This window comes from Elephantulus edwardii, unplaced genomic scaffold (genome assembly GCF_000299155.1).
Source record: "Elephantulus edwardii isolate Elephantulus edwardi_28Jun2011 unplaced genomic scaffold, EleEdw1.0 scaffold00035, whole genome shotgun sequence".
Taxonomy (NCBI): Eukaryota; Metazoa; Chordata; class Mammalia; order Macroscelidea; family Macroscelididae; genus Elephantulus; species Elephantulus edwardii.
Window position 1 is genome coordinate 3352381 of NW_006399785.1, and position 12277 is coordinate 3364657.

A 12277-nucleotide genomic window follows, 5' to 3' on the forward strand; every position below is an offset into this window, starting at 1 on the left:
CGAAGCACGCTTGCTCAAAGTGGACTTGAAGACCTTCAGTGAAATGCGTTGGCACAAAGGCCGTAACGATGTGCGGGAGCTCAGGTGCAAACGTGAGGATGGATCAGGAGCTGCTTTCCCTCCATTGTTCATAGAATTACAAGGAATCAAAGCCAACTGGACAGCACCCAACCAGACACTCCAAGTTCATTGTCATTGTCCCTGTCTCTGTCCAAGAATTATATTAGTCAATGCCTTCTTTGATGAACTAAGAATGTCATTAAAGGGCTTGCTTTGGTGCCTGGCATCAAATATACACTTGGTATACTGAATATACTTGGTATACCTTTGTTATCAGCAGTCAGGAAATAAGGAGGCATTGCACAGGGAAAATCTGCAGGTAGGGATCTCTCCAAATTACAGAGGAGTAATGATGTCAGTTTGAGGACAAAAGTGTATCTGATTCAGGCCATCGTCTTTCCAATTACTTGCTATGCATCTGAGAGCTGAGCAGTGAATGAGGATGACAGGGAAAGCATTGACAACTTGAGCTGTGGTGTTGGAGAAGAGCACTGAACATCCCACGGATGGCCAGGACAATAAACATATGTTTTGGAGAGGGTGTAGCCAGAGTGCTCTTTGGAGGCAGAAATGATGAGGCTGAAGCCACACATATTCTGGGCATGTTGCTAGGAGGGGCTGTTCCTTGAAGAGGGACATGATGTTGGGAAGGGGAGAGGGTTGACAAAGGAGAGGAAGACCTTCAGCCAGGTGGACTGACATGGTGACTGCCACAATGGGTGCTAGTGTGTCAGGAAGTGTGAGGATGGCGCAGGATTGTTCATAGAGTCACTAGGAGATGCACTTGACAGCACCTTACAACCACAACAATAAATGATAACCACTACAGTATTGGTTTTCTTACAGAGATTTTTTTTTTAAAGAGGAGGGGTTGCTTTGCTTTTTTACTTAGAGATTTTCTGCAAAAAATTCCCAATTAATATAATGAATCTGGTTCTATCATTACGTAGTTCATTCCCTATGATTGCACAGTCTATTTCCTATCATTTATAGCAGTCAAGCACAAATGAATGACTATTTTGTCAGAGATGCTAGGAAAGATTGCTACAGAAGTCCCAGGTATCGCATCCTACCTGAAAGAGCTTCCATGTATAATATAAAGGAGTCAGTCTCTATACTTTGGTTTGTGTGAGACTGAAATTAAATAATGTCTGGCACGTGGTTAAGAAATAAGTGGCTCACGGATATGTATTGTGGCAATATTTTTAATAAAATTTGAAATCCTCAAGTTTTTCATTAGGAGATAGTTTTGACAATGATATAATTATGTGGACATACACATGTGACAAAGAATGAAATTTTGGTTCCAAAAGTGTGAAGTGAAAAATGGAAAGTTCCAAACAGACTGTGAGACCATCTTTGATGGAGAAAAAACCGCATATATGTACACAGATGCATTACACTTTAGACACGCACAAACAGCTTTTTTTCCCCTTCAATTTTTATTATTTTGTATGTGTGTAAAATCAGATCTAACTGATACAGGAGGAGATTGTCCCTTCTTCTCCAGCAAAGCATCTGGTGGACAAACAGCTTTTAGAAGTAAATGAAATATGATTAATGCCAATTGTCTATGAGGAAGAAAACTGAGTGACAGGGTTTCCAGGAACAGGAGGTATGTTGTCTCTAAGCAGAATTTGAATTGTATGAATACATTAGCTATTCCAAAGGTTTTCTAAAGCCCCTGTTGTGGTTGTGTGCTGACTCACAGCTGCCCCGCTAGTGGGCTGCAGAGGCAGCAAGTCACAAGTGAGGAGCGTGCCCTCCTTCTGTGGAGCAGCTGGTGGATTCAAACTGCAGGCCTTTCAGATTACAGCACAAGTTTTTACCACTAAACCACCAGAGCTCCCTTAAAAAAAATAGACAGAAGGACAATTAAAATTATGAAATACAGAGGGCATGAATCCACTTACAAAGTCACTTCCAGAATTCACTCTTTCGTTCCCACCTCCTATGACATGAATGACTGTGTGAACTCAGAAATCACCACACTGGACCGTCACCGTTGCTCTCTCTCCCCAGGAGCGCCTTCTTTGAAGATGCCATACACATCTTTGATCACATTAATCTGACTCTTCATGATGCCAGCAAGTTAACCTATGATTTTGGCAAGGACTTCATTTATTCAACCAAAAAATGGCAAAGCAAGGGAGCTCTGGTGGCCTTGTGGTCTGGCACATGGTTTGAATCCACCAGATGCTGCGTTGGAGACGGATGGGCGATCTCATCCTCAACTGTGTTGGTTGGACCCAACCGGTGGTGCATGACAAGAAAAAGAAAAATGAAAAAGAAAATTTAAAAAATTACAAAGCAAATGTCAGGCACGGTCAAAACAGAGTAAAATCTTTGAAATTAGAAACTATTATCTCCATTTTACAGATGTATATATTGATTGAGGCAAAAGGATGTAATGGTCCCTAACTACATAAAACTATTAAACAACGGAGTTTAAGTTAAATCTAGTCTTCTGGATTCTAGATTCATGCTTTAAACCCATGTTCTCAAAGAATTAGAACTTCATTTCTAAATAAAACTATACTTAATCCAACTTTCCTGACAGTGCACATTTCTTGCTGATTTTCCCCCATAGGGAGTGTGCATATATATTTAATAATATGGTGCTGGTATTTTTTAAGTGAGTGGGTTTTTTATCCTGTGATCAGGACTGCATCTCTCAAGGGCACATGATTTGAATCCATTGACTGCTCCTCAGAAGAAAGATGGGCAATCTCCTTTCATGCAATTTACTCCCTCTGAAAATGCACTGGGGGGGGGGGTCAGCTATGGGTCAGTTCCAACTAAACAACACACAACAGCAGTGGAAAAGCCATTTGGGTGTCCATTCTAATAGTGTCTAGTTCTACAGTGCATTTAAGCCTTAGTTTTCCAACTAGAGATGAGAATATTGAAGTTAAGAGAGGTTTATGCCAATAACCCAGAACATTAATGCTAAAGAAATTATTTAAAGCTCAGAGCACTGTAATGTAACATTTGCAGCCATCATTTGAGAGTTATTGAATTGGAGCTTGTGTTTAATATTTATAAACACCATGTCAAATTGTGGGTTTTCTTTCATTCCCCTACAGGATTTCATCAAAGGTCTTTCCATTTTGCTCCGGGGGACAGTACAAGAAAAACTCAACTGGGCGTTTAATTTGTACGACATAAACAAAGATGGCTACATCACTAAAGAAGTAAGTACCACCCACCAGTACAACTATTCTTGGGGCTAGTTTGATTTTTTTCCCCCGCAAACTACTCCACAAATGTTTATTCATTTGAATTTCCTTTCTGAAAATAAAACAAAAATATTTTATGTGGTGGCAAGGAAAATAATTACAATAAAAATGTCGAATGCGGAAGGGTTTATAAAACAATGAAGGAATTTTTCTTTTACTTTTCCAAGAGGGTAGTGTACTGGGAGGGGGAGGGCTGGGAAGGGAAAAAAGTGCAACAATGAGGAATGGAAATCCAAAGTCTCTGTGAATTTTCATAGAAATTAATATATATATTTTAAAAAAGACCATGACTTGGATGAGCAGCACCTTATATTTTAAATGGAAAAAATATGTGGAATGGCTAGAAATGACTTAAAGTTCATGTTCAAAGCAAATACATGGTTATTTTGTTCCTTAACAAAATAAGGACTATGACTGTAATAAGGACTATGATTGGAATAAGGACTATGACTGGAATCACACGCGAGGAATATCTATCATGTCATGGTAGAACGTTTGGCCTGAAACTATGCTTCCATATATTACGTGGTCCATACGGAAACAGACATAATGTTACAAATAATGTAAAGGGCATGTAATTCAGCTGGAAATTACCTTGATGTAATTGTGAAAAAGTCCAGTGAAAAGACATGAGGATGAAGGTGGGAGGAAGAAGAGTAGAGTAGCCCAGACCATGAACATTTTATTGAAATAACTAGATGGAAGGATAATGTAGAATGAATGGTCATGTGTTATGTGTATTGTAATTTATGATGTGGAAAAGGATATACATGATTAAGTGACTAAATAAATTGGTAAGGAATGGTCTACCCCCTGATAGAAACTATCATTGAAGAGTGACAGGGATGGGAAGGGAAAGAGAGAGGAGCAGAGATCAGTGGTTAGACAGAGACAGTGAAGGTGTGGCAAGGTACAGAGATGATTTGATGAAAAGTAATAAATGGTAATGATCAATTGTCATTAATGTCCTAGAACAAGATATATATCAATTCTTTAATGAAGACAATTAAAAGATACAGCTTTAAAATAATAGGACTCAGACTAAGCAGACTTCTACAACAAATAAGGATGCTCAAATCACTCAGTTTATCAATAGAAAACCTATGACATATTCACACAATGGGTTACTATGCAGCACTGAAAAACAAGGAACTTGTAAAATATTATACCACATGGGTGACCCTGGAGGACATTATGCTGAATATCTCTATCACGAAAGGACAAATACTGCATCACATCATTGTTATAAAACAGAACTGACATGGGGGTTGAGGGAAAACTAAGAAAAAAAGAGATAAGTAATGAACACTGCATTGGAACAAATGAAGAAGTGTTTAAAAGGAAAGTATGATTAGGCATTATTTGTATAACAACAATCTATAATAAGAGGTGCATAGCAAAGGGGACAAGGGGAAGGAGGAAATTATGCAACAATGAATTTTTTTTAAATTTATTTCATGAACTGAGTAGGGGTAGGGAGGAAAATGTGCAACAACGAATGAATGAAAACCCAACTTTTCTGTAAACTTTTGTTAAAATCACAATTTAAAAAAATAGATGGGGAAGAAAGATGGAAGATATGGGCTAAATTAACACTCTGAACTGCAAGTAAGGTCAAAGTACCACAATGCATGAATCCAGGGCTGCACAAGATTCCAATGTTAAATCTTCTTGATTGCCTCATCAGCCTTGCCAAGTGATGAATTTTAAGCAAGAGGCAAATCGACAAAATACAGCCCCGGGGACTGCTTGGCTGGAAAGGTACAGGGGCAATTGCCCCAGCCACAGCTGTAGCCTGTCAGTGTGTCTGCTACACAAATACGGGTCTTACTTACTGCATTCCTTGGGCTGAAGATGCAAGAGGCCATCAGAGAAAGCAGGGGGTGACTTCTGACACATGAAATGTCTAGATGTATTTAGTATATCTGACATTTTTAGTGCTTGTTATATAATTAGTGAATGAACAGACACCTCAGGAACATGATGTGTTTCCTTAGTGCTTCTATCCCTTTGGAATAAGGACTATGATTGGAATCACACGGGAGGAATATCTATGTCATGGTAGTATGTTTGGCCTGAAACTATGCTTCTGCATATTATGTGGTTCATACGGAAACAGACATAATGCTACAAATAATGTATAGGGCATGTAGTTCAGTTGGAAATAACCTTGATGTAATTGTTTAATATAAATACACTCTACTATACTCACCACCAAAAGGCACTCAATAAAGAATCAGAAGATTGAGTGATGGGGGAGGAAATCGATCGATGTGCCTCCATCTATTTTACGAAGCCTCACGCGAGTGCCTCTGCTTTTCAGGAAATGCTCGACATCATGAAAGCCATATATGACATGATGGGTAAATGCACATACCCCGTCCTCAAAGAAGATGCTCCGAGACAACACGTGGAAACATTTTTCCAGGTGGGAGTTAAAACACAAATCAGAGCCGGAGTGAAATTGGGAGCAAATGATTCTGACATGGACAAAACAGTAATTCTATGAGACAAAAGAAATAATCATTATATGGGTCAAAATTTTAAAAACATTCCTTACCCTAATTTAATAACCATGGTCATAACTTAATTATAAGAGAGAGAACCACACCTGTGGAGCATGTAGTATAACTTGGTAGAATGCTATCTGGCAAGATATCGGTCATATTTCATATTTTTCCATTAAATTTTTTAAAAAATTATTTTTGTGTGTGCATGTATCATCAAATCAGATCTGACTGGTACAAGATCTTATCCCTCCTTTTCCATATGAGCATCTGGTGGATTTGAACCACACACCTCTGAGATTGCAGTGCAGTTTCTTGTCATTAGGCCACCAAAGCCCCCTAAAAAAAAAAAATCTAAAGCACCCTGTCAAGTTTATATATCCTTATTAGTTCCATTTTACAAATGAGAAGAACAAAGCTCTGAAAGTTTTGGTTCAGTGTCTGGGCTTTCACTGTTGGAATGCAGAGCTTTCCCAGAGCACAAGGGAACAGCTTACACAGAGGAATAAAAAACCCCACTAGATTGTGCTGTGAAGCCATTCCTCCCAGCAAAACCAGTCAGGCCTTCTCTTCACCAGCTGCTCCTCATTCCAGAAAGTACAAACCTGAGTGTTTCTGTCTTCCCTCCTGAACAGAAAATGGACAAAAATAAAGATGGGGTGGTTACCATAGATGAGTTCATCGAAAGCTGCCAAAAAGTAAGTATTGAAAGTAAACGTTTTTCTCTTCTTTTGCTTTCTAAACAGCTGGGCTGAGTATTTTCAGCGGTTGTGAGCTGCCTTGACTTACTTACCCCACACACAGCAAAATGGAACCAGCGTCACAGCTGCTGTGTGTCTGAAGGCCTGCCCAGCCTCGGTGGCATTGTAGTGGACAAGATTCTGTTGTGACACATAAGGTTTTCATTGGCTAATATTTTGGAAGTAAATCACCAGGGTTTTCTTCCAAAGCTTCTTGGTCTGAAAGCTCTGGGGAATCTGCCCCTCTTGGACAGCCCTCCTGGAACTGGAAGCACTGTTGCTATTGCTTTTAACATCACACCAGCCATCACAGTATGACAAACTGACACACAGATAGTGGTTTGCCAGCCAATGCTATGAACTGAGCATCAGAGCCCAGCTGAGACAAGCCTATTGTATTGTTAAGTGCCGTCAAGTCTGGCTTATAGCTGAACCTCTAGTGTAAGTCAGACAGGACAAGATGGCCATCTTTTTTTTTTTTTTCACCTAGGTGGATTTGAACCACCTGCCTTTGGGTTGAGAGAATGCAACTTCTTACCCACTAGGCAATGGCTGTACGAGCTCCCTTAGACAAGACCAGTGAAAACAGGCACTAATTCAGACTGAAGCAGTCGGCATTTACAGAGTGCCTATCCTGAAGCTGTGGTGGGGTAGTCAGGAGGGATTGGCATTAACCAAAGGCAGCACCTCCCCAGCAGTTCAAATCCATCAGATGCTCTGAGTGAGAAAGATGGGCAATCTCCTCCTGTGTGACTCAGCCTCCTGAAAATCCACTGGAAGGTCTGTTAAGACTTGGTTCCGACTCAAGGGCAGTTGAGTCAGTGACTCTGAAGCAGGCAATGCAGGAAGCCTCAGAGATACATAGTAAAACCTGTCCTGTCTGCTTTCCCCAAATCCCTAAGGCCGTGTCCATCACTGCAGATATGTGAATTCTCTTCCTAGATGTAGTATGTGACGTCTGCATGATCTCCACAGAATTTGAATTCCACTGTCATCTCCAGTTTCCAAGAGAAGCATCACTGCTTTCGTTTATGTGGATAAGAAATGGCTTTCTGGCTCAAACGAACAGTGGTCGTCAGCGTCACAGATTAGAGAAGAGCACTCTCTTACGGAGAAATAGAGCTTTATCCACCAGCTGGTGGGAAACCTTACTGAGGATTACGTGACTCAATATTCAAAGTTTTAAAATAGTCATGGAAGAAAATAGGGCTGTACTGGTTGTTTCAGCCTCCCTGAGGTCTGCTCCAGTTTTTCAGTTCATACTTACATGTACTGTTTTTATAAAAAAAAAATTAATTAGGTGGCATTAGCCTGCGTAATGTGTAAGACAGGTCTGGAAGCAGGAGTGGCACCCACTTTGTAAACAACATGCCTCTGGAAACTCTATGAACTTTTATAAATGTCGATAGTTACAGAAAGACTTCAGGCCTTTTGTTCGTAGGTTTGCTATGAGTCACATTCGACTCAAAGGCAATCAACAATGGTAATTCTACTTTATTTCTAACACTGGAAACCACTATTCATCTGCCACAATTTACTACTAACATAAATAATCCACTTGTTCTGTGCTGCTGAGTCTGCACTGACTCAAACCTGCCGAACCAGGGGGAACGACACAGTGACTGCAGGGATGGGCTCAAGTGTGTCAGAGATAATGAAGATGGCACAGGATGGGCCAGGGTCCTGTCCTGTTGTTTATCAGATTGCTATGAGTTGTACTTGACTCAACAGCACCTAATAACAATTTGCACAAGAAGAGATTGCCCATCTTTCTTCCTCAGAACAATTGGTGGATTCGAACCACGTGCCTTTGGGCTGGTGGCGCACCTTCTTACTCACCAAGTGCCACAAGGCTTGTTGTTATGTCATCTAGTCAACCACCATGGACAATAGGTGTGCATCTTCTTCTCTTCTGCACCATCCTCAGGATCCCAAGCACACTCAAAGCTCACTGCTGCAGCTCCTGTGTCAATCCATCTTGTCGACGTTCCTCCTCTCTTTCAATGACCTCTTGCCTTTCCCAGCATTCTTCTTCCCCCAAGGACTGGCCCGTCCTCGCAGCATGCTCAAGATACACAACACTAAGCATCTCCACCCGTGCCTCTAAGGAGCACTGTGGTTGCATTTCCCCCAACATCACAATTCAAAGCCATCAATTCCTCTTCGGCCCGCCTTGTTCATTTCCCAACTTTCAGAGGAATATCTGTGACACTGATGTGTCAAATGCAATAATGGTTACCCATGGTGGACAGTGTTTGGTGGAGCTCCCAAATTAAAACAAGCTTGGAAGCAGGAGTGACATCCACTTCCAAAATAGCTTGCTTCCAGAAACACTATGAACTTAGAGAAACGATGAAAGTTATACATGTTCAGGACTTTCGTTCACAGCGTCGCTATGAATCAGCTACAACTCAATGGCACGTAACAACACAGGAATATAAAACAATTGAAAATATCATGAGATGGATCAGGCACATTTAAGACTTTAAACAAGTGCCCCCATAATGCTCTAACACAATTCCCTGGGGTCAGTTTTTACGGCAAACTGCACAGCCCAGGGGCAATTCACTGGCTGCTCCTTATAAACCCTTTATCTGGTAAGCAGAAATTATTTCTTTTTTAAAAGCCCTGAGCTTAACAATGGTTCCATGACTTTAACTATGACTAAGCCACAGTAAGATAGGGAAAGGCGCTGCTCTGTTTTTCATTGGATTGTTTTAACTCATGGCTGATTAGGTAACAAGAATTCACACAAAAAGGAATGTTTTAGAGCGAATATGTGTCCTCTTTCAATGACACCACTTTTCCTCCTGTCCCTCAATATACAGTCTTCAGGAAGTGAAAGTTCAGAGATGCTCTACTTCTCCTTTATACTTATAAAAATCTCAATTATTTGACAGTTGTTCAACCTGAACAGTCAAAATTGGCCTTCTTATCTAATACCCCCTGCAGTCTCTATTCTGGCTTTATCATTTGAGAAATAATTGTCGTGAACTTTTGTTATTAATGTGAAGGTTCATAAATCGTATTGGTTTCTCAAAGACATTTTAATACCATTCATTACAAATGATTACAGAAACTCATGAATGACAATCTTTCGTTTCACAAAGCCACATTTAAGTAAATATGTAACACCTGGTCAACGCCAGGAAACACGAAAGGATCTCTGTGGTTATCCACGTGGAAAAAGGAGACCAGAGTATTTACACACACAAACAGGACCGGAGTTTCTGGCACAGATGACTGGCTGGGGAGGCAGGACTCGGGATTACTGGCCTTTTCCTTGCAGACATGCTCTAATAGTGTCTGTTTTTCCCTTACAGGATGAAAACATAATGCGCTCCATGCAGCTCTTTGAAAATGTGATTTAACTTGTCAAATAACACCGCAGTCCAACAGACAAATGTGAACTCTTCTCACACTTCAAGTTGGAGCTACCACTTCTAGCATAGATTACTCAGCTTTCCACTGAGGCACATTATGCAAACGAGCTTTGGTTTCACATAAAGCAATCCCCACGAGATTTGAGTTTTCCCTGTTACCAATCTGCATCCTTTTCATAAAGCCACCGAGTTCATGGGATGTTCTCCAAGTCATTTCATACCCTGTGAATATTTAAAAGGAATAGCACCTGGCATATGTTTTGGGTTGGTTTTTGATGTGTTTGGTTTTTTGTTTTTGTTTTTAATTCTTAGCAATGGGATTATTGAGGCTTTCACGATGCAATGTGATTTTAAAACAGCAGTGCTTTTTGCTACACATTATAAATAGAGTCAGCCCTGGGATTTTAGTTTCCTAAAATATTGGCATCTGCATTTAAGTTTGAGGAATTGATGTTCATAGATTTTAATCCCACTGACATACATTAAGTGAACAATGATGAATACAATTAAAATAACACACACATCTTCCCAGTTTTGATGGATTTGCTGCCTTCGGCCAAAGACTTTAATTCTACCTGGCATCTTTTAGGACATGGAGCAGTTTATCACTAGAAGCTTATGTCTAATAGTTATTGTTGTTGTTAAGTGTCATCGAGTCGTAGGCGACTCATAGCAACCCTATGAATGAAAGTCCTCAACACTTGTGTGACTTTCATCCTTTCTCCAGGTTCATAGAGTTTCAGGAGGCAAGCTATTTCGGAAGTGGATGCCACTCTTGCTTCCAATACATCTAATAAAGCGTATTTAATAAGTATTTATTTCTTACTTTCCACAAGGTATTTTACAGCCAAGGATTTCACTGTATCATTGTGGACTTTTTGATTAAAAAATAAATTGCAATGGAGTCAATTTTAACTCCTAATGATCCGAAAGGGCAAGGCAGAACTGTGTGCCATCAGGTCCCCTCACTGGCTGTCATCTTTTGAGAAGCAGATTGCCACACTTCTTTTTTTCCCCTCCCACAGAGCAGCTGGTGGGTTCAAACTGCTGACCTTTTGAATGGAACTGCAGTGTTTAAACCCTGCACCACCAGGCTATTTTATTAGTCCAAGAAGGCATAGCATAAAGCAAGGATGTTTACAAACATATGCAGAGCTAAGATGTGAGTCTTCTAGTCCATCTTAATACTTAATAGTAAATAATCTTTAATAGAAGAAAGGCCCTTTTCCACCACTTTCTCAAAGCATGCTTACGTTACAAGCAGTGTGGGATAAGGAAACCTTGACAGTCCCAATGCCTACGAAGACCATCTAGCAGAATTCCCATTGAAAGCATCAGTAATTCCATTATACAGAGAACTACAATACCCGAGTTAGTAGAAAACGAGTTCAACTGCTCACTCATCTGAACTGTATAATTTAGCTCATCCTCCAACAATTCAGATTCCTTTTAATGATCTTAAGCCGAGACTGTAAAGTTGCCCTTCAATACTGAAGATAACACCTACCTTCCCGGTTTGCTGAAATATCACAGAGTTTAAGAAGCTACAGGAGGAGGAGATTTGCAACTGTCTTTGCAACAATAAATCAGGTATCTATTCTGGTGTAGAGATAGGATGTTGAAAGCTGCCTGCTATCACCAGTGTAGAAATTAAGAGTAGTACAATACATGTACACTGAAATTTGCCATCGCGTATTTGTGTAAACTCAATGTGCACATTTTGTATTTCAGAAAAGAAAAATAAAAGCAAGTAAAATGTTTATAACTCTACTGTCTATGTTCTAGGTCTTTATTCTAACAATTATTGTTATTATGAGATGTAACATATTTCTCTTACGGCATTTTCCGGATGTTCTGTATCTTTGACACTGGATGCAGCTGCATGTGAAGAAATGGTGTGTCATAGACTGTGGGGTTGGCTCGAGGGTGGGGTCTTGGGGGCCATTGTTCACAAGGTCGCTGTGGGTCTTAGCTCAATGACACGAGGGAAGGGTAAGGGGCTGGCAGATCTTTTACCCAGTGTCACCTGTGACGTGACAGATGACATAAGGCCTGAGGACAGAGTGCTCCAAACAGGGAGTAAAGCTTTGAGGGTGAAAAAGCAATTGTGATTATTCTTCTTCAGAAATGACTCCTGTTCTTCCAAATTAGCACTGTGAGACTGCATCTGAAATAGAAACTGTACAGTGGTCATTCAAGCTATTTTAATGGTGCTTCCTTCCTGGATAGAGGAGCACTGTGCAGGTGTTAAGAGGGATTTCCTCAGGCCTGTCCTTCAAAATAATAATGGTCCCTTTTCATTTGGTTTAGCTACTCCAGTATGGCCAGATTCTGATTAGGTGTGTTTT

The 12277-nt window shown here is 40.3% G+C and overlaps 1 protein-coding gene across 4 annotated transcripts in view; it reads left to right on the top strand.

Moving 5' to 3' along the window:
- Nucleotides 1-10200, top strand: part of KCNIP4 (Kv channel interacting protein 4) — an 839530-nt gene extending 829330 nt beyond the window's left edge. For 3 of the 4 annotated variants that reach the window (XM_006884508.1, XM_006884507.1, XM_006884509.1), the window contains exons 5-8: nt 3147-3254; nt 5623-5727; nt 6442-6504; nt 9870-10200. In XM_006884508.1, the coding sequence (XP_006884570.1) occupies nt 3147-3254; nt 5623-5727; nt 6442-6504; nt 9870-9917 (324 nt within the window). In that variant the 3' untranslated portion in view covers nt 9918-10200. The remainder of the gene's footprint in view (nt 1-3146; nt 3255-5622; nt 5728-6441; nt 6505-9869) is intronic. The other variant, XM_006884510.1, reaches the window with a different exon arrangement.
- Nucleotides 10201-12277: the final 2077 nt, after the last annotated feature.